We start from the raw sequence: 23,496 nt of genomic DNA, 5'->3' as shown, positions 1-23,496 counted from the left end.
TTTTAAGAACACATCGCCAAAAATTGAATACTACTCAAGGTTTTCTCCGTCCCCCCTCTCCATCAAACAGTTTCTGGAATTTGGTGAGTGCAAAGTGATGACTTGGCTTGTTGATCTTGCGTGCCTTCTTCTGCTTCTTGTCATGTTTGTTATGACTCGCGACTATGTTGGCAAGAATATTCCGAATATGGCCAGTTTGTTAACTACTGCAGTGATTGCCAAGTGAAAAACTGGCATTATTTTTCATTTCGTTGGGAAAAAAACTTGACACCCATGGCATTTACACAGTATAGGTTAAAAGATGAATTTAGCATAGGCTACAGACAAACTAAGCTCATTATACATAATATCATATTTTGCAAGATCTTACTTTTGAATATGAGTTAGGCCTACACCATCACATATGTTGATCTAATGCTGCTTGTCAGTAGCCTAATTAGTTAGCCTACTGTGAACTCAACGCTACTAATGGTAACATCTTTGACTTCAGCAACCTCAGATGTAATGCACAATGTTCCATATTTCCAAAACCTGCATCTGTACTGCAACTAGGCCTAACTATCATCCTCCTGTTAAGTAGGGTATATTAAGACAGTGTTGGTCGGACTGGCTGCACTTTTCCACTTTTTTTTTTGGTCTGTCATACGTGACAGTTCATGCAGGCTGTGGGGTCATTTCATGTCACAAGAGAAGAGACAATGTTTTGGGTAATACCAAATTACATTGCATTACATTTGGCAGACGACTCAGTCATAGACGAATCAGACACAGTCGTCTTAAAATTGAGGACATAGTCATAGCATGCAACACTTGCTGATACAAAGTGCATGTGTTGTATCCATGCTTTGATAAGCCTATATCATTCAAAGAGTAGCCTAGCCTACAGAGACTGGAACACACCAGGTAGAGAACTAAACAAGCATATTACAGTGACATTACAGTGTTGCTCACAGAATATGCCCATTTGTGAAATATTTGAACCCCTAAAAGAGTGCATTTTGCTTACGGAACTCTAGAAATCTCAATACAAATTCAAAACCCTTTATCTTTTCAGATGACCTAGTCAAGGTGTTAGTTGTCAAGGTGGCTGCCTTCTCTATAAAGCAAAGGAATCCCTTCATCAAGTCATGGCAACAAGAATAAAGCAAAATAACGTTTACCTTCAAATCCCCCTATTCAGCGTACCCCTTATCCCTACAGTAAGACCCGTGTGAGTTATTCTATGACTTCATTTGTATAACCGATAACTGAGAAGAAGAGGCACCATGCATCAACTTTTTTATGACATTACTTTTTTTTTTAAATGTTATTCTACTTTTCAGTTACATTATTTTGGTCAGCAGCCTAAGAGAAAAATCATGCACTATTGTACTGAATAACCTTTTCTCTGGTGCAAAACCAGCACGTTTCCAGTCCAGCAAGCGCAATAGTGGTTTCAGCAAACCCTCTCTTTGTGTCACACGTAGCTTTCTCTTGTGTGTGTGTGTGTGTGGTGTCATAGCCACCTAAAGCAAACACTGGGGTCTGGTCTGGTCTGCTCTGCTGATTGTGTGTATGAAGGAGGTTAATGAAGCTGCAGGTCTCGGTGGCTCCAAGTTAATCCAGCACTGCTGTAATCCCCTTATTCACACCTCAGCTTTCCCACGGACGTGCTCTCCCTCACACACACATGGCCAGAGTGGATACAGTACGCTAGACCTCACACACCCTTTCCCTCACCCATTGACCTGTGTGTGTGTGTGCATTTGTGGCACTCGTAGCTGTAGTGCAGTGTTTCTCAACAGGGGTGCCGGGGCACCCTGGGGTGCCACGGGCCCCCCTCAGGGGTGCCGCGGAAATATGGCTGATAAATAAATTATGCAGGCCTAATATGATACATATTTGTCTAAATTGATAAGTTAATGCTAGTCAGTGGAATCTTTCATCTGCCGTTTACGCACCATAAAGTAGCCTAAATATAGGTCGCCCCAGTCAGCTGCAACTTTGAACATAGGTCGTGTGACCTCTCCAAATGTGTTACTTTTTTAAGCTTTTGTAGTATCGGATGCGATGCCATGTTACTGCTTGTTGGTTTGGGGTGCCTTGAAATTTTTCATGAATTGAAAGGGTGCCTCGCCTAAAAAAAGGTTGAGAAACACTGCTGTAGTGTATAGACTTCACACGCACCTATTGAGCAAGTAGACCTCACACACAACCTGTGTGTGTGTGTGTGTGTGTGTGTGTGTGTGTGTGTGTGTGTGTGTGTGTGTGTGTGTGTGTGTGTTGTGGCACTCGTAGCTGGAGACGAAAGTACGGACGCACGCACACGCATATGCACACACACACACGCTATGCACACACGACCATTGATTAGTGTAGGCATACATTTGTAACATTCCTGGCTGGAGTATACATTGTAGGCTTCAATCACTAGCATTGATTCTTCACAGTGTTCATTTGTGGCAGTCATGCCTGGAGTAGACCACACACAAACACACACACACACACACACACACACACACACACACACACACACACACACACACACACACACACACACACACACACACACACACACACACACTGATCAGTGTGTGTGTACCTGTATACCATGGTACAGTTTTGGGTAGAGTGTGCACATCCAAAGTCACTTGTTGCAGGTGCCAGACAAAAGTGTCAGCTAGTTGAAGAAGAGGGTAGATCTGCACACAATGTCAAATAAACTCCAAAAATGATCTTAATTCAATTAAAACTATGCCTGATGAGAATCCAGGGTGATCAAAAGGTTGCTGCTTTAATTGAATAAAAAAGCTTTTTTTGGCAGTGAGCAGAGTCCTTCTTGAACTGGAGTAGACCTCACACCAGAGGGGAGCACACTCAGGCCTGTGGACCACATGCAGCCCGCTGAGCCATTTCATGTGGCTTTAAACTGGCTACCCAAGCAATGGTCTTACGAATGTAAGATTAACCAAGTACATGGGCTATATCTAAATACATTATCATTTATAATGAGTTACAATGTGCAGGAATGGCAAAGCAGACAAGTTATGTCAGTGGACACTTATTTCTTATTATTGACACGAGCACGTTGCCTGCATGCGACATCTGGCCCTTCAGTCAGTATTCTACACCCAGTGTGGCCCTTGAGACAAAATAATTGCCCACGTTCCCGGCTTACACACTCACACACACATTGACTAGTGTGTGTATGCCATGGTACATTTGTTGCACTCCTCTGCCCCTCCCCTTCCCATTGCAGTCACATGACATGCTTGCATGCCCGTGCCCACGCCTGTGCGCAGCTGCATTGAACAGACTGTACAGTACCAGCCACTGAGCGGGAACTGTCACTATAAGTGAGTGAGTCAGGACGTTACTGAATGACAGGACCTGTTTATTATACATCAGGTGTGGCTGCATTGTTTTATTTTAGCAGGTCTCTTCCAGGCAACACACTGCCTTTGTATCTGTGTGTTTGTCTTTCTCTCTCTCTCTTTCTCACTCACTCACTCTCACTCACTCACTCACTCACTCACTCACTCACTCACTCACTCACTCACTCACTCACTCACTCACTCACTCACTCACACACACACACACACACACACACACACACACACACACACACACACACACACACACACACACACACACACACACACACACACACACACACACACACATTCTCTCTGCCTTATGTCCTACCTCTGTTTTTCTCTTTCTTTTCCTCCTCTCTTCAAGACTCTATGTCTGTCACTCTCCCTCTGCTGTCCTGCTGCCGATGCCTCACAGTCTCTACCTCAACCTCAACTCTCATCTGGCGCAACAGAAGTGTAGACGCGCCCGAACATTTCGCCTCATTTTCCCCAGTTCATTACTGCTGAAATCTTAAGATAACTTGACTTAGATGAATGAGAAACATTGTTCCTCTCTGTCACATTAGTTTGTCTTGTGTCCGTCAGGTCGAGAAGTGTGTGAGAAGATGTCCCACATGTTCTTACAGTATTTATTGATTTGTTGATGTTTTTACTTGTTGTGTCCCTTCAGCTCAGGATACAGTGGTGCTCATATGTTTACATACCCCAGCAGAATAAACGCTTTCTCTGCGATTTCTCACAAAATATGAAGGATTACACAAAACCTTTTTTTTCACTCATGGCTAGTGACTGGCTTAAGATATTTATAAGCAATATTCTGTGTTTACTCTTTCAAAAGCATGATCACAACCCAAACTACCCAAATGACCCTGTTCAAAAGTTTACATACCCTAGTTTCTGATGCTGAATATGGCCCTGTTTAACATCAGGGACCGCTCTAAATTGTTTGTGGTAGTTGTGGATAAGGCTCTTAATGTTCTCAGATGACAAAACAGCACATTCTTCCTGGCAGAATGGTTGTTTCCTATAATATCTTTGGGTGTCTTGCTGGAACCTCACATTTGAGGTTTCCCCTGAGTGGCTCAATGATGTTGAGATCAGGAGAGTGAGATGGTCGCTCAAAAACCTTCATTTTATTCTTTCTGAAGCTAATGACGGGTTGATTTGGCTTTCTGTGTCGAAATATTGTCATGTTGGCACCGTTGGAATTTCAATTCAGAAATGCAATATGAGGAGTTTGGTTGGAATCAAGCCAATGGGCAAGGGGATCATTGCATTGCAATGATCATTGCAAGGGAAATTGTTCAGGAGGCATAGGACAACCAAAAAATAACTTCAGGTGAAATATAGGACAACATGAAAAAATGTTGGCACTTGAGGAAAGATGGGCTGTTGGGGGTTGCCAGGAGAAAGCCATTACCACAAAAATGCAAACATGTTATTTTGCATATGATACACCAAATAGCACAGTGAGAAGCATCAAAATTCCTGTGACAAAGTCATTTGGAAAAATGAGATCAATATGGAACTTTTTTAGGCCACTATTAACAGTACCATTTGGAGAACAGTCAATGGAGCCTATGATGAAAGTTACACCATGCCCTTCTGTGAAACATGGTCATGGACCACTGATTTCATGGGGACATTTGAGTTACAAATGCATTATACTTTTGATCCATACTCGCAGAATGATGAATACATTGCCCTGTGAAAAATACTGGAGGAAACTTGACACACATCAGCCTTGAAACTGCACATGGTCCATTGTTTGGACATGCCAACATGACAATATTTCAACACAGAAAGCCAAATCAACCCGTCACTAAAGAATAAAATGAAGTTTTTGAGCGACCGTCTCACTCTCCTGATCTCAACATCATTGAGCCATTCAGGGGAAACCTCAAATGTGAGGTTCCAGCAAGACACCCAAAAATATTATAGGAAACAACCATTCTGCCAGGAAGAATGTGCTGTTCTGTCATCTGAGAACATTAAGAGCCTTATCCACAACTACCACAAACAATTTAGAGCGGTCCCTGATGTTAAACAGGGCCATATTCAGCATTAGCAACTAGGGTATGTAAACTTTTGAACAGGGTCATTTGGGCAGTTTGGGTTGTGATCATGCTTTTGAAAGAGTAAACACAGAATATTGCTAATAAATATCTTAAGCTAGTCACTAGCAATGAGTGAAAAAAAAAGGTTTTGTGTAATCCTTCATATTTTGTGAGAAATCGCGAAGAAAGCGTTTATTCTGCTGGGGTATGTAAACATATGAGCACAAATGTATGTTAGAAGGCGTCCTACGGCCCTACCGTGGCCTACCATGCAGCCGATCCGAGTTCTTTGCCGGCCCTTCCCCGTCTCTCTCCCCACTCGCTTCCTGTCACCATCTTCACTGTACTATCATAAATAAAGTCAAAAAGACCAAAAAAAAAATTTTTTTTAAAGAAGGGCGGGTCACGTGAAATCAGACACTTTGGGACCCGACCGACACGGATTTCAATCATACTTGTTGTGCCTGTTTAGTAGCAAGGTAGCACCCCAGAACTGCATTTGTGTGAATCTGACACCAATATTAAGGGAGAAACAGACTAGCAAAGGTTTACATATGAGGGTAGGACACTATGCATTCAGCCTTGATTATATCAGTCAGTGTAAGTCACAAAAATATGTCCGTGGTGTTATTTGAAAGCTCTTTTCTGGCTCTACACATTACACAATGAAATGTTGTTTCTTATTTATTTGTTTGTTTTTACCTGTTGCTTCCCCTCAGGTCGGGATAATGCGTGTGAGAAGACGTCCTACATGTTTCTCCGTAAGGAGCTGCCGGTGCGGTTGGCCAACACCATGCGCGAGGTCAACCTGCTGCCAGAAAAACTACTCAGCCAGCCCTCAGTCAAACTGGTGCAGAAGTGGTGAGGGACAAGTGTGTGTGTGTGTATGTATGTGTGTTTGAGATTGAGAGACATGGTATAGTCTAATTAATGCAGGAAAGTGTCTCTGTGTGTGTCTCTGTGTGTGTGTCTGTGTCTGCGTCGGTTTGGGAGAGAGTGAGAGAGACACTGTGTAGAGAGGTAAACTCTGTAGCCTGGTGGACTCTGTAACCTAATTGATGCAAGGGAGCAGGAAGACTGTGTGTGAGTGCATGTGCAGGTGCATGTGCAGGTGCGTGTGTGTGCGTGTGTGTGCGTGTCCAGACCCGGTCTCGGACCCATGACCTCACAGAAATCTGCTATGGGAGACAGACGTCCTAGCATGTGAGGTAATAGCCCCACTCCACGTGTCCGCAATGAGCTATGCTAGCAGCCAGCACCTGTCACATTTCCAGTCAACAGTCAGATGACTTCATCTGGCACCTCAGCTGATTTTATTTATACTTTTAGACAGGAGAGGGAAGACGTAGTGACTTGGCTATTCTGCTGTACAAAGGCAAAGTGCAGTAACTACATATTTTGTCAACATTGAGTGTAGACTGAAAACCTTTTCAGTATTGGCCATTGGCTTATTTTGATCAAGAATTTCACATTCTATTGACCCACGCATTGACTTGCTAATGTTATGATTTGAAATACCATGTGGCTAAAGGAAGTGAATGAACAGCTCAGCAGTTAGACCATGCAGTGACTTGGCCATTTGTTCATCTTGGTCAAGGCTTTGCCATTCGGAACCATGGATTGATTTGCTTACTATGTTTTGAAACTGCGTGGGACGTGGGTCCAACTCAAACTAGAACCTCCCGTACTCTCCTTTTGCTTGTGGTCTCGCGATGTGAGGCAAGACGTCATTGATGATTTAGTTTTAGTCAATATCTCACGACAACAGCACAATTCAAAGGTCATGTTATCATTTGCAATATGGATGTTGAAAGGGGAAAAAGCCCCCCAAAAGTTGCCCTGCCTAGATTGACAGTTAGTGGGAAACGTTGTTTTCTCCTGGGAGGCGGGGCGACACCGAGGCAAGAGGCCACAAGCCAAAAAAAAGGACTGGAGGTTTTAGTTTGGGTTGGAGCGTTATGAATGACGAAAGTTGGAGAAAGTTAAACGCAGCAGTTTGGTCATGCAGTGACTTGGCCATTGTTTCATCTTGATCCAGGTTTTGACATTCTGATGGAACCATGCATTGACTTGCTAATACTATGATTTAGTAACACCATGTGACAAAAGAAATCAAACACCTCAGCAGTTTGGTCACGCCGTGACTTGGCTGTTGGCTGTACAGGTTTTCACCCGTCAAGTGTCTCTGAGTGTCATTGAGCACGTTATATAAAACCTTTGTATTGTTCCCTCCGCCAAGGAGGTTATGTTTTCGGTCATGTTGGTTTGGCTGTCTGTTTGTTTGTCTGTCTATCAGCAGGGTAACTCAAAAAGATATGAACTGATTTGGATGAAACTTAGTGGAGTTGTTGGAAATGACAAATGGAACAAGTGATTAAATTTTGGTGGTGATCCAGATCCAGATTCTTCACCATTGCAGAATAGGGTGAACTTTGACTTCTCAGTTTCTAAATCTAACACAAAAAGAAGGCTTGGGGGGGAAAAATAGGGTGTAACACAGTCACATGTTACATCAAACAGTTTCCTTCTCAACGTCTGCACTTTCTGAGTGCATTTCTAGTTTTTATTATCATTATCTCGGTCAAGGTTTTGGAATTGTGAACCTTGGATTAACATGCGACTGAAGAAAGCTGAAGAAAATCAAACACGTCAGCAGTTTGATCCTGCAGAGTCTTGGCTGTTGGCTGTTTACGTAGACAGACCAGGGGCTCTGGTCTGACCTGGCAAGTTACTATGGAGACTGTTATGGTTGTCCTCAGATACCATGGAGACTGTTATGGTTGTGCTCATGTGTCGTGTTGTTATGTTCCTGCAGGTACATGCAGAGCTTCCTGGAACTGCTGGAATATGAGAACAGGAAACCGGAGGACTCTCGCAACCTGAACGAGTAAGATGACTAATGAGAACACACACACACACACACACACACACACACACACACACACACACACACACACACACACACACACACACACACACACACACACACACACACACACACACACACACACACACACACACACACACACACACACACACACACACACACTCCACGAGTGGGTGAGCATGACTAACAATTACACCCACACACACATACACAGAATTTAGCTGATATTCAATATTCAGTTCCTCATGCTAATAGTAATATAAGCACACACCCATTTGTTTTCATCGTAGACAACACCAGGTCTCTCCAATGCTAGAATTGATCAATTCATTCCTCAAAATTGACATCCCATTTTTTTCTATACCAGTAGGCATGCAAATCTGCAAATGTGTGTTACTTAGCGTTGAACTTCTGTCCCCAGCAGTCTTTAAAAAGACGGGCATTCAAGTGTGCCAATTACAGTCTCATTTTCACAGAAATACTGTAGAGAAAATAGCCACGGCAGCATTTGATTCCACAGCCGGCAGCTCATTAGCTGCTCTGTAATTATATCCTTTGATGTGGAGTTCTGGAGTAGAGGTTTTCTGGCATGAACCCTATTGTGAACTAACCAAAGTGAACATGGAATATGGAGCAGTGAACAGTGGAAAATTCCTTTTAATTCTGCGTAATTGTTCAGCTCTTGAAATGCCAACTCGGCTTATTTGGTGTTCTTTCTAGTCTCAGCTCTGGTAGTAGGCCATTCAATCTGACTGACAAGACTGTTAAGGCCCCTGTTAAAAAGTTACTTACTTGAATGGCAATGACAAGGTTGTAATGTGTATTGTCGTAGTTGTGTAGTATTATGGTAGTAAGTGTAGTCATTTCAATTACAGTGTTCCACTGGAGGAACAGTGCACATTATGAGGGATGTTAGCGTGCAGGTAGAATGCAGGAGCGTTTTGATGAGTCGCATTGGTTCTTACCCTCCCCCGCTACATTGGCGAAAAGGCATTGTTTTCAGTTTATTTGTCTATTACATCAGTTCATTTGTTTCACTCTCTCTCTCTCCTTTTCTATTCTAATCACATTTATGGTACACCGAGTAACCAGTGGACACCACTCCCCAATTACTCATCTTCTCTCGAGGAATGTTTTCATAAGTTGGGTTGCAACACATCATCAGTAGGGTAAAACTAACCTGTTTCACAACGGTCTAAACTTAAGGAAGAAAAATCCGCACTCACAAACTGCGTCTCCTTATTTATTTATATTACCACCATGTCCAAAAAGCAAACGCTTTTGCGAGTACCACGCACTGATGAAGGCTTGATAGTATGTCTGTCTGTCACACTGTCTGTTTGTCTGCCTGGCGGTCTGTCTGTCTCACTGCCTGCCTGTTTGTTTGTTTTGTTTTTCTTTCTATTCTAGTTTTCTGGATATCCTCATTGACATCCGGAACCGCCACAACGATGTGGTTCCCACCATGGCGCAGGGGGTTGTCGAGTACAAGGAGAAGTTCGGCTTCGATCCCTTCGTCAGCAGTAATATCCAGTACTTCCTGGATCGCTTCTACACCAACCGCATCTCCTTCCGCATGCTCATCAACCAGCACAGTGAGTATACCTGGACAAAAATGACAGTATAAATTATATTGTACAATTCAATACAGTGCAATACAATATGAATTTTATATAGCACAATTAGCATTACACATTAACATTATATTATATTAATTATACATTAGTGGTTCTCAACCTTTTTTGCATAAACGCACCCCTGGGCCTCATCATAAGCCAGTGGTTGTATGACATTCGTAATGTCTAATGTCAATCAATTCTTAACCCATTGATGCTGGATGTTGCGTTGCGCAACATCGGCCCTGGCGCCTGGAGCTGCATTACGCAACATTCAGGCTCATGAGATTTGAGACAACTTTATTACAAATCTTTGTTTGTGTGAGATGAATGAACACATTCTAATGAAAGATGAGGGTCTTAGCGTTTAAATGCAACTTTTTGCATGCTTTTATGTGCTTCAGAGGTTGAGATATTTAAGTTTTTATAGGCTCAGGGCAGCTTTTCTTAAAAAGGGCTCAGGCATTCAGCAACCTTTTTTGCAGGTGCCTTAGGCATCAATGGGTATAAGTTTTCACATGTCACATGTTGCATGTCTGAAACAAAGGTAAGAATTGACACATCAGTGGTTCTCAACCTTTCTTGAATAAACACCCCCCAGACCTCATCATAAGCCTCCCAATGCCCCCTTGACTTACTTATAAGCCTCCCAACTTTACTTATAAGCCTCATCGTAAAACTGCCAACACCCCCCTTAGTATTAAAACATAAATTTGACTAATTCCCCCCAGCGGCAACTAAGCACCACCTCCTCCCCCCAGTGGCAACACCCCCTGGGCAGCTGCTGTAGAGCCCCCTTTGAGAAAGACATGTATGGACAAAAATATACGGTATTGTGACTTATATTGCGTGAGACAATATGTAACAAATAAACAAATATTTTCAGTGTGGTAACCAAGATAAATAGTTCTTCGTGTCACCGAGGCAGCAATTTGGGGTCAGTTCCGTTCTCCTACATTTCCCATCGAACTCCTTTTATTCTGAAACCCTGCTGATCTCCCAAAGGGGCGTTGGCAGCTCAAAGACATGAAGCTCATTATGAAGCGTCTCCTCTTTATCAATCACCTCTAATGTAAAGCAGAGCACAACATCCTGTGGCACTTAACTGTGTCATCTGCACATTATTGGCACATGCAACGACTCATTCCGAGTCACATTTGTCTTGTTGTGTCGAAACGCATAGCGTTGGTGTGTGTGTGCCAATCATATACAGTTGATGCCTGAGGATGTTGTTCCAATTGTACTGATGACTACGACCACACCCTTCACCCTTCCCAAAAATCTCTTGTTTCATAATTAACGATAAACTTATTCCCTAAAATGGCAATAAGTATATGTGCCAAATGGTAAGACTGCATTAATAGTGAGTATTAGAGAGTTACATTCACTATCAAGAAACACTGTTATATAGTATCTGAAAAATGTATTGCACACTCTACAATGTTTAGATTGACTTATAACTTATACACTGCATCAGTGCAATGTAGTGTACAATGATCTCTCTCGGCATAGTCTCTTTCTCTTTCTCTGTGTTTCTCATGGAGGTTCGGTATGTGTTTTTCGTTCCACAGCTCTCCTGTTTGGCAATGACACCAACCCCCTCCACCCCAAACACATTGGCAGCATTGACCCCACCTGCAATGTGGCCGATGTCGTGAAAGGTAAAAGCTCAAGTCACCTTTGAGAAAGAAGGTCACCGGAGATGTTTTTCCGGCGACTTTCTTTCTCACTTGCACTTACTCCTCTCCCGTGACACACCAGGTTGTGAAGTGCAGGAGCACGGAGTATTTCTTTCTCTTCTACGTCTCAAGTCACCTGTGTTTGGGTCAATGACAGTTTTTTTTTTAAGTAGCAAAGGTCAGGTGGTACAACCACATCTAATGGGCATAACTGAATTAGCAATAGGTGATGAATTCAGAAGCAATGAATATGCTTCTTAGATAATCTGGTAAAAGAAATGCATGCCTATAATAGTGGCTGTGATTGCGCCACACTGACGTCTGCTACTACAAAAACGTCATCGACCCGTTTATTTCTTTGCAGAATGATGTAGTCCGCACGCACAGATATCAACTAACTCTAGGTCGTTGTTATTATCTTGTTAGGATGTTGTATCTATCACCTGACAAATGGCATTCCTAAACCTGGTCCTCCATGAATGCCATTCCCATCTTTGGTTGAAGCACATCGCACTTTGAAATAAATGGCTACCCTCACATAGCTCTCAAAGTCTCAAACACTGTTGAACTTAAACCAGTTTCTTCAAGGACATGTTTTACAATTCACATACCGGCACTTTTTGTCCACTTTATTTAGACTAAGAATCAATGTTTTTATTGTGCAACATGCTATGGAATTAGTGGTGTTATTATGACATGCAATGTTCTGTTTTTTATTGTTTACAACAGATGCCTATGAAACTGCCAAGATGCTCTGTGAACAATACTATCTCTCCGCACCTGGGCTAAAAGTAGAAGAATTTAACGGTAAGTCTTTGGATTTTAGTAGTAGTCATTCATCTTTATTTGTTTTAAGTAGTACTAGTATTGTTGTTGGTGTCGGTATTTCCATGTTTACATTTTAGAAATGGGTAGCATCAGGGACAGATTACCGCAGAAATACACCAGGAGTGATGCGATTCAAGCGACAGAGTGCAGCAGCAAGCAATACGAGCGATTGAGGAGACTAGAGTATGTCCGTACAGGCAGAAGGCAAAGCATTCAAGCATTCCCATTGGCTGTGGTCACTGGCCTCTATACAGTCGTTGGCTGTCGCGGCTTGTCGCCGAACCGCGTCATAGAAAGTTGAAAAGATTTCAACTTCAAACTGTCGCGCTCGTCTCGCAAATCGCTCTAGTCTCCAGAATCGCTTTTGTCGCGTGACCTAATACAAAGTCAATTACTTCTGTCGCTCGACTCGCTCAGATCGCCGCTGGTGTATTTCTGTGGTTACTGTATGGGCCTACTAGGCCCAGGCCCAGGAGTCAAGGGGGCCCTGAAGCCCAAGTCTCTATATTTCCATTTCTCATTTCACATTTTCTCAGGGGACAACCCCCCAAGCCCCCAACAGACTCGCGTAAGGACTCAAACCTTTAATCAATTTGTATACTAGCAGCACCGTTTGGAGGGGGGCATTTCTTGTTGTCTTGCCCAGGGACCCATGGAATCATAATTTTTCCCTTCATGTACTGTAATAGTGCAGAGCTGATGGTGCGTGCGTGCGTGTGCGTGTGTGAAGTAATGTTTGTGGTTAAACAGGCTTCTATTACATGCTTCTCTGAGTAGCAATTATTCCACAAGCTGGTCTTGTTCCTGTCTCCGCAGCTAAGACTCCTGAGACACCCATCCAGGCTGTGTATGTTCCTTCACATCTGTTTCACATGCTCTTCGAACTCTTTAAGGTAGGTGGCTCACCTCACCTAGTATGTGTGTGTGTGTGTGTGTGTGTGTGTGTGTGTGTGTGTATTGTGTGTATGTGTGTGTGTGTGTGTGTGTGTGTGTGTGTGTGTGTGTGTGTGTGTGTGTGTGTGTGTGTGTGTGTGTGTGTGTGTGTGTGTGTGTGTGTGTGTGTGTGGGAGGGTGGCTCACCTCACCTCTCATCATCTCTCTGTTACCCAGCCTGATAGCCGGCCAACACAATGCTCTCAATGCTGCCTTTGACAATAAATTAAACACACACACACATAATGCTGTCTAGGGCGTGAAAAACACGCACACAATGCTGTCTAGGGCATGAAAATAACACAGACATGCTGTTCTCTTCTCTGTTGTGTCGGGACATTTTACCTCAGATAACCCCTCTCGTATCAACATAAACTAGCCAGGCGCTATTTCTGAACTTGAGTTAGTGGTTGTGCTTTGTCTATAGTTGAAGGCCTCATTCTTAATAACTTTGCTGACGAACATGGGAGGTAAAAACAGATGACTTTTCAGGAAAAGGTTTCCTGCTGGTCCGGTGGTGTAACTGATATGATAGCCTGTTTTCAGAGTTTAGGCCCTGTAACTGAGAAGAGTGTTGACGGAGGGCTGTTTGGCCACAGGGGGGTTGGCATTATAACATGCCATTGAGGAGATCTGGCTCATGGTCAGGGGTGTCCATGCCGTGCCATGCCAGAACAGACCAGACGTGGCTCCCGTTGAAGATTGAGGCTCACAGGTGGCTGGCAGTGTCAAGAGCTGATTAGTGAAAGTGGTTAAAGGTCACTGACCTGAAAATTTCCTCAAGATGCTGTACATGGCTGATTTATATTTGTATAATTTATGTGCGATGTTGGCACAGCATGGCAAACATTTGGCCAATGATGTGGATTATTATTTGGGTTGTAGGGGACACTCATTTGAGTGTGCTGTATGAATGTGTATGTGTATGTTCTTATGCTTTGATGTTTTATGTCCTGCCAGGAACTTCAGATGCAATTTACCCTGAGGCTAACTCACTCCTAGTACAATGCAACATTTGTGTTTGGGAACATTAATGTTTTAATTGTGCATGGTCCCTAATAAGTTGCAAAATAAAAAATAATAATAATTGTAAAAATGTTGGGTTAAAAGCCCTTCATAGGCAACTTTGTCGACTTACTCTGCCATTGGCCAAACCGGAGTTCCATCTCTGTTTGACTGAATCAGCACTATCTGCAATCTTCCATTGGCGACACTGTGGAAGCTGTTTTCCGAGAAGAAAATCGTTTATCTGTGACGTCCACTGACCTATATAGACACACACGTCATTGTTGGTGCTGTCATTAGAAGTGGTCTAATTGTGCTCTGTTCTGCTATCAGTTAAGTCTGATCTGAAGTGTGCTGTTCCTTTCCTTTTCACCACAATGTTTGGATTTAAATCAGGGGTGGAACTTATTTTTTTCCACCACCGGTCACTGTGGCAGGTAGATTTTAAAATCTACCAGTCACTAGCCATTTTTACCATTCAAAGTGACTGGTGGGTTGAAAAATGTACCCATCAGCGCTGAAATTTACCCGTCCTTGGTGAGTGGACGGGTCCTTATTTCCAACCCTGGTTTAAATTGAAGACAAACTGATAACACAGGTTGCAAAATATAGAGGCAATGTCAAGGAGGTTTCCTTCAGTGAAATTTCCTCTGGGAAGATTTTTCACTCGTTTTATAAAGTATCAGGCCTGTGTACCCCTTCAAAGGCAGAAGAGGGATGGGAATTTTGCTGAGAAGGCATTCTTATGTCACACAGAATGAGGTGACTTGCTTAGCAGCACAGAGTCTTGGCTTCTCCAAAGTCAGCTGATGAGTTACTTCCTGGTATGCATGTAAGCAAATAGTCAAACTGTCAGAATCTGGTCATAAAGACACATTAGGTGAACAACTGTTTAGGACCGTGGGTTATTAAGAATGGCAAACAATGCCGGTACACCCTGTTGATTTGTAGGTGGCCTTGGAAGATCTATTTGCTGACATGTTATTATATATCTTTGGTCAAAGTACATTAGTAGCCTATATGGCGTGTTGACCATTTTTGTGGATGTATAGACCATGCAATGGTTCTATAAAGGGATTTTAAAAGTCAAATGTATATGGTAAAATCAGTGGTTACACTCACAAAGTACCAAATGTTTGAAGTTCAACCACTGTCAGCATTGCGTAGCCTAACTATTTTTAAGCAATCTCTTTGTTTCAAGCACTTATTGTGGCTAGACTGGGTGTTTGAGATGGAAACAGGCAGGAAGCTTCAATACAACAAAAGTAATCCTATGGGAAAATACTGAAAACTTTTTTTTTGAATATTTTTTTAGGGGCTTTTTTATGCCTTTAGTGACAGGACAGTATGAGATGCCGACAGGAAACTAGTGGGAGAGAGAGATGGGGGAGGATTGGGAAACGACCCCGTCCGGACTCAAACCGGGGTCCCCATGGGCATGAAAGCTCAAATGTGGGGGGCTTAGCGTGTTGCACCACAGCGCCCCTTTCACTTTTAATCCTTAGCTGAGGGCCTGAAATGCAACTTTTTTGATGTTTTTATGTGCTTCGGAGGCTGAAATATTTAGGTTTTAATAGGCAGAGAAGGCACTGTTTCCAAAAAAAGGCTTGGGCATTCAGCAGGTGTTTGCAGGTGCCTCAGGCTAAGATGGGTTAAACCAGCACAGTGTTGTTGCCAGTTTGGAATCAGATTCCAGGCTCAGTCTGTTTCTTTGGCCACTGGAGTGCATAGACTAGAGCACTAGATCAGGCACTCACCCAGGAAAAAGAGGACCAAGGTGAAGGACTTTAAGGGAGAAAGGTGAAGGTTGTGTTCCCTCCACTACTTTGGTTACATGGTCCGCACTAGGAAGTAACACTTTTACCAAGCAGGATAGGTAATAGTGGTATGCTCTCACAAAAGTGGTCTGATTGTCTTTGTTGTCTGTTTTTAAAAACTGTCCCAACAACAAGACAAAAATCCGGTCCAAAAAAAATGAGTCAGAGCACTTTTTCCATGTTATGTTATTATTACCGTATATTGCTATTGTGACTGTGACTGTGATTGATCTCTGACATCATCACATTCTCTCAGAACTCAATGAGGGCCACAGTGGAGATGCATGAGAAGAACAAAGATGGCCTCCCCCCTGTCAAGGCCAAGGTCACCTTGGGCAAAGAGGACCTCTCCATCAAGGTTAGCACAACAGCAACAGTCAACTGAAAGGAACACACATTATTGCTTCACGCCTACTTTATGTCACATACTGTATGTTTTGGTCTTAATTGAAAAGTGTAACCTGTTTCTGTTCAAAGAATGGTAAAAACTGCAGAAATGCACCTTACTCGTCATTGACAACCCAAGAATTTGAGAAATGAAAAAATCAGCTTGATTTTGTACTCTGTTGACCATCTCTCTGTAGTTAAAACGGGAGAGGATTTTGAGTTTGTGTAGCTCAAACAACTACGTAAGTTAATGCCATCACTCTCTATTCATACACCTCCTCTTTCCTCTTTAGATCAGTGACCGAGGTGGAGGCGTCCCGCTGAGGAAGATCGACCGTCTCTTTAACTACATGTACTCCACTGCCCCCACCCCAAGCCTCGAACCCGGAGCCAGAGTCGTGCCCCTGGTAACCACCGACAACCAGCACACTTGGCTAATAAAATGCCCTATCTCATGCTAATATTACCTGAGATTATCTTGCAGTTCTTATCACATACTTAGCATTCCTTACACCGCTGTTGCAGCTAGTGAGAGACACTGTATGTCTGTGTGTATTGTGTTGACTTTGTTTTTTTTGTTTGTTTTAAAGGCTGGTTTCGGCTATGGCTTGCCTATATCCAGACTGTATGCGCGCTACTTCCAAGGTGACCTGAAGCTGTATTCCATGGAGGGGGTGGGAACAGACGCTGTCATATACCTGAAGGTAGGAATTGCCTTCAACAGTTAGCGGTTCCACACACTTGTGTGTTCTTATCTGGTTCATCAACGGGAAACGGACAACGTTCTTCAAAACTGAAAAGAAAACTGGCGCAACACAGTTCTGTTGTTTTCATAATCGGGTGGACAACATAGTAAGGGATAATGTTTCGATGGTCAAGACTGATTAAAACTAAATAATGGCATCTGCTTTTCTTTGTTTTTCCTTGTCAGTTGTAGGAGTACTGAACTATGACTCCATTGATTAGGGGCAGATGGACCCACAGATACTCTGTGGCCATTTTTGGGGCTGCAGAATATCTTCTAGTCTATAGAAAATGTCCAAATAGTAAATCACTAAGGCTTCCTTGTCCTTGCGAAATCAAGCCATTTTATGTATTGTAATTCAATTTCTGTTATTAAACCTATCTAGATTATTCATTAATACAAAGTCAAAAAGGCACCAGTTTTTTTTAAAAGAAGGTACTATATGAGTTTTTTTTCACAAGTTCCCACTTTTAAATGTTTTAAACTTTTTAAAGTGTATTGATGGGAACAATGTTATTTGATACATTTATTTATTTCATTTTTAATATGTCAAGCGAGATTCATTACCTGTATTAGCCATGAAATAGCCACAGGTGCTTAACTGGCAATAACCCAAAACAAACAAACAAATCAATCTAAAAGTCTTGAATAGACCTCCACCATTAGGCTGACGGAATGATGTCTGCCAGTCCCAGCTGTCCCAGTTTGAAAATGTAAAAACATCCTGATTTTCATTGTTTTTTCATTGAATTTGTATCTTGCATATATCTTAAAATAAGACCACTTGTGTTATTTGATTATAATATAATATATAAGTTTATGCAGGTGTTCATTGCTGAGACCTCTCTCCTAATAGGTCTGCTTTATCAACACTCACTCTCACTGATTGGTCATTTGCCATCGCTCTTTCTCTCTCACATTGATTGGTTCTCCTTCACTGCAGGCCCTGTCCAGTGAGTCGTTTGAGCGGCTGCCTGTCTTCAACAAGTCTGCCTGGCGACACTACCAGACGGGCCCAGGGGCCGATGACTGGAGCAACCCCAGCAGAGAACCACGAGATGCCTCCAAGTTCAAGGCCAAAAGATAAATACCCCCCACCCCCACCCCCACCCTACTCATCCAGCAGAACACTCCTCATCTACCCCTCTTTAACGATCTCACTTCCTGTTAGAATAGCTTTAGCCGCTATAGCAACTACGCATCAACCAACCAGCAATCTTGTCCGTACTTCCGGGTGTGTATTATTGTGAGTTAGTAGCAATTGCCAGATTTTATCAGTCACCCGACTGCAGGTTGGACACCCCCCTGTGATGATGTAGACGTTACATCAGTCTCCGTATACCTCGTTGTCTAAGCATGAGACAATGGCTGTGCTTCCCCCTAGTGGTGTCTGCGCCATACTGCAAGAGAGGGAAAGCTGCCGTTGTCTATGTGTACGATATGTGTGTCAGGGATGGGAGGGTTGGCAGAGAGGGTTTCACTCTGCTCACGGTGCCACATAAAGAGGCGCCTGTTGGACTCCCCAGCCCACCGTCCGCCCTCCCCGTCCCCCCACTGAGAAAGTAGGTTAGGGATTCAGCTGAGAACAACAGAGGCCGTTTCACCCAGTGGAGGCTGAAATGCCCAGTCACTCGTTGTCATAGCGACCCAAAGTGACTGTAGCTCACAGTTGAGGCCCCCCAAATGAATACGAGTTAAAGGACAAGAATGGAAAAAAATACCTTTTAAGTGTACTTAGGTACCATGGGAACAAACACAAATCTGAAAAGAAACCCGTCATGACATTGTTATTAATATAACATAAGGTGAAATGCACTTTTTTGTATTTAAAAACAGAAACCTGTTTTTATTAGAGTGAGCGTATTTATTTAAAAAGAAATCACTGGACATTAGATGTCTTTAAACTTTAAAAAGTCGCAGTCACGTATAGAAAATGCACTAAATAGATTTATTTGAACAGAGGTCATTTTTTAAATGGGGAAGCAGATTTTCTGATATTGTTATTATTTTAAGGTAAGTGCAGGGAAGAAACATCAGTAGTGTCTTCAAATGTAGGAAACTAGGCAGGTTAAGCCCTCTCAGCAGCAATACGGACCCCCTCCACACCGTTAAAGGTGGGGAAAGATCAGTGTCCAAAGAAGTTACGTTGTAAGCAGTTGTTGGTAAGTGTACAGTGACTCTATACTCCCTGTCAGTCATAAGCCGGTTTGCAGGCATTGTAGGTGTATTGACCATGTTGGAGAAAAGTTAAAAAATAAAAAAAACTAGGTGCTTACAACTTAATTCCTTTGGATACAATGACCTGGATGAATGAGAATCTTCACAGATCAAAAGGATCAATGCAAGTCATGCGTTTTACTCGACCCACTTCGCATACCACACTGCCTGTTTTATTGACCAGCTGTCTTGGTTCTGAATTGACTGGTACCAGGTCCTCTGCTTTCAAGACTGGTTTCATCAGATCGTTGTCAGTTTGATGCTTTTTTCTTTTTTCCTTTTTGTTTAAAAAGAAGATGTTTTAAAAAATACATAATATTTTTAAGTCTATTGCCCACCCAGCATGGAGCTGCATTGAGATTTTTTGTAGGGTTCTACTTTTTCACAGAATTATTGTTTTTTTATATGTATAAAATATATACTACCGATTGTATTAGGCATTTTTTCTTTTCCTTTCGTTTGAGTAACTGGATCAAGTTGTTTGTTTTTTTGCTGATATCCAGATGGTTTTTTTTGTCTTCCCATCATGTGCATGTTCTCCATTGCTCCAAACACCCTATGCACAGTCTCTGTTTCGTTTTGTCAGATTTATTTGAAATCATTTCTTTTTAAAAAAAATGTCATTGTCGATCGTTGTGAGGTGGTGGCAATTGTTTTTTTTGTGTGCATATTATGCAGAGTGTTAAGTGTGTAAGGACCAGTCAAAGCAAGCGAGAAATGTGCGTGTGAGTGTACACGTTTATGTTTTCTTAATCCATGAAATAGCACTGCCCAGGACTGACCTGTGTGCATCCCTTTGCATGCATGCAGTCCCTTTGAACCACATCTCCAAGGAGATCGGGTGCGACTCGCCCATCATTCCAGAATCTCCCTCATGTATTGTATGATGTGATGTATGTGTTCCAGCAGAAGGTGCCTTCCCCTTTTAATATAGCGTGATTCTGGTCCCAAGCTGTGCCGGATTTGGCCCAGACCCTAGCCACATCCGGCCCAGATGAGCAGTAAGCCAGCCCTCCCTAGCTGAAAGCTTTAACAGGAGTTCACACGGTCCTGTTTGTTTCCTAAATGTACTGTGTGTTGTCCAGAGAACATTTGCTTAAAGTTGGTGTAATCTAATCTTAAGGTATTTAAACAAAAAAAATGTATATGGCAGAAACGGTAATTCTACGCTTCTGTGTCAACTCTGAATGGCAGAAGTGGCAATCCAGCGCTTTGTTTGCCACAGCTCCTACTACAGTGCGTGTAGGGGGGCATCAGAGAAATAACTTTTTTGTGTACACACACACACACAAACACACACACACACACACACACACACACACACACACACACACACACACACACACACACACACACACACACACACACACACACACACACACACACACACACACACACACACACACACACACAGTCAAATCAGTGATGGAGAACCTGGATTCAGAAGCTACAATCCAGTGAAGCGTATTCCAGATAACCTGGTCTTACCTGTCCAATTAGGCAATCGCCTGGTTGAATTAGACAGGTAAAACCAGGTCATTTGGAATATGTGGCACTGGATTATAGCTTCTGAATCCAGGTTGCCCATCACTGGGTCAAATACTATACTCCATGGGTAACGACTATACATATTGCCACTGAGGGTTGTATTTTCATTGGTAATATGGAATGTGGCTTGGCTGCAGGCATGGCCAACGTACAGTAGTAGTTACACTTTTCCACATCTATGCCGCATAGTTGAACCGGACATACATATGACCTGTGTGTCCTCACATACCCATATGTTTTAACCATGCCATATTGAGTCCGCCTAACAGTTCACACGAACTTACAATAAGACACTCCACTAAGGTCAAGATGCTCTGTGGTACTGAAGGTCAAAAGGTCAAGTCAAGGTCATTGTAATCCACTGAACTGCCATGTGTTCACTCCTGTAATAAAGACTCCTTCCGCTCTCGAAGACATCATCTGCCTGCTGGTTTGTTATTTAGTAGTAGTAGTAGTAGTAGTAGTAGTAGTAGTTTTAGTAATCTTCATTCAATTTGTCTCAGTATGGACAGTTTGTATTTAAGTGTTTGTATCTGTTGGTTCAGGCTATTGGATTTCTTAAGACAAATATATGGCAGTGGGTTATACAATGGTTATACAAGGGTTATACAATGAAACTGAAACACCTGACATTTTAGTGTGGGACGTTTCATGGATGAATTGGACCTTCCTGGTGGCCAGTCTTCTTTAATTGCACATTGCACCAGTAAGAGCAGAGTGTAGGTTCAATTAACAGGGTGACAGCACAGTTTTGCTCAAAATATTGCAATGCACACAATTCAAAAGGAGAAATTCTTGGTGCATGTGTTGCTGGTGCATTTTGACCAAGACAGCAAGTCTTTTTGATGTATCAAGAGCCACGGTACCCAAGGTAATGTATGTCTGCATACCACCAAGAACAATGAACCACATCCAACAGGATTCACTGCGGACACAAGAGGAGGCTGACTGAAAGGGATGTTTGGGTGCCAACCCGGAATGTATCCAAAAAGCATAAAACCACAGCTGTCCAAATCATGGTAGAATTAAATGTGCATCTAAACTCTCCTGTTTCCATCAGACCGGTCCATCAGGATCTCTACAGGGTCAATATACACGGCCGGTCACGCAAACATCCCTTTCAGACAGCTTCCTCTTGCGTCCATAGTTATTTCTGTCGGATGTGATTCATCCTGCTTGGTGGTATGCAGACATTACTGTGGACACTGTGGCACTTGATACATCACAAAGACTTGCTGTCTTGGTCAAAGCTGTAAAGATTGATTAGCGTCAATGAGCAGATGAACATTTGTGCCTCATAAAGTGTCCGGTGAGTGTATTTGGCAAATCAGTGACTTAGTAATGATTTGGATCAGTGCTGTCACCGCAAGGCATCAACGATTGTCATTCGGCAAGGTACTGAATAGTTTGAAAGAAAAAGATTCAAACATGGCTGTATCATTTGAATATTGTTTGTTATTGAACTACTTTATTTACATTAAGCCATTTCAAATCATACATAAAAATAAGGTCATAAAAATCAAACGGAATAAAACACATTTGTACAGAGTGCAAGATTACATACATTGCATACAGAACATTGCAGTATCTCTAGGTGACAAATGGCTTTGTGTGTGTGTGTGTGTGTGTGTGTGTGTGTGTGTGTGTGTGTGTGTGTGTGTGTGTGTGTGTGTGTGTGTGTGTGTGTGTGTGTGTGTGTGTGTGTGTGTGTGTGTGTGCTCGTGCACATTTGAAAGGACTGAGAGGTCTTTTTTTCTGATGTAAAGAAGTCTCATGGAGAACAGCAGGAGAGCGTGTGTGTGTGTGTGTGTGTGTGTGTGTGTGTGTGTGTGATCAGATACACAAGGACAGGATGAGCCAACACCCTGAAATCTCATCCCATGCACTCACACAATCTGAATTCATTCAAACACAGACAGTCTCTCATTCAGAGTGTGTTTGATTGGGTGTTCTACACAGTACACTCTGCATTGGTGTTAATTCAACACTTAGAGATCAGGAGGACCAACACTATTCAACTCTATAAAGGCACAAACACACCAAGAGTGAGTGGAGCGACAACGAGTAGGCCTAATTGTCAAGTAATTGGGAAAACAAGTAGGCTAACTGACTTTGTATGGAGGCGCTGGCGACAGAAGAGACCAAAGCGATTTGGGTGACAAGAGGCAATTTGAGCTACTCAAGCAACAGGTTTTAGTTGAATGTCAGCGAATATTGTGCAAATGAGCTATGATGCAGTCCGGTGACAGCCACCGCAGCCAATTGGAATGTCGGAATGCTTGCATTCTGCTTATATCGGTCATACTCTGCTGCTTTTATCGCTCATGTCGCTCTTTCTATGAAGACAGTCCACCGACTCTTTGTAGCTTTTGCCTCTTCTGGTGTGTTTGCATGGTAAGACTTCTAGGCGGCTAAGTGTTA

General features: G+C 42.7%; 1 protein-coding gene across 1 annotated transcript; it reads left to right on the top strand.

The window, feature by feature from the left end:
- Positions 1–21,489, top strand: pdk3a (pyruvate dehydrogenase kinase, isozyme 3a). Its single transcript, XM_063207396.1, has 11 exons — positions 1–83; positions 6,133–6,274; positions 8,229–8,300; positions 9,711–9,895; positions 11,488–11,577; positions 12,325–12,402; positions 13,240–13,316; positions 16,435–16,536; positions 16,859–16,972; positions 17,156–17,269; positions 18,254–21,489. Exons 2-11 carry the CDS (start codon positions 6,165–6,167, stop codon positions 18,395–18,397), a joined length of 1,086 nt encoding a protein of 361 aa, XP_063063466.1. The 5' UTR covers positions 1–83; positions 6,133–6,164; the 3' UTR covers positions 18,398–21,489.
- Positions 21,490–23,496: the final 2,007 nt, after the last annotated feature.

Source organism: Engraulis encrasicolus, chromosome 9, assembly GCF_034702125.1.
Source record: "Engraulis encrasicolus isolate BLACKSEA-1 chromosome 9, IST_EnEncr_1.0, whole genome shotgun sequence".
In the NCBI taxonomy this organism is placed as follows: Eukaryota; Metazoa; Chordata; class Actinopteri; order Clupeiformes; family Engraulidae; genus Engraulis; species Engraulis encrasicolus.
This window is presented reverse-complemented; position numbering and strand designations above follow the sequence as displayed.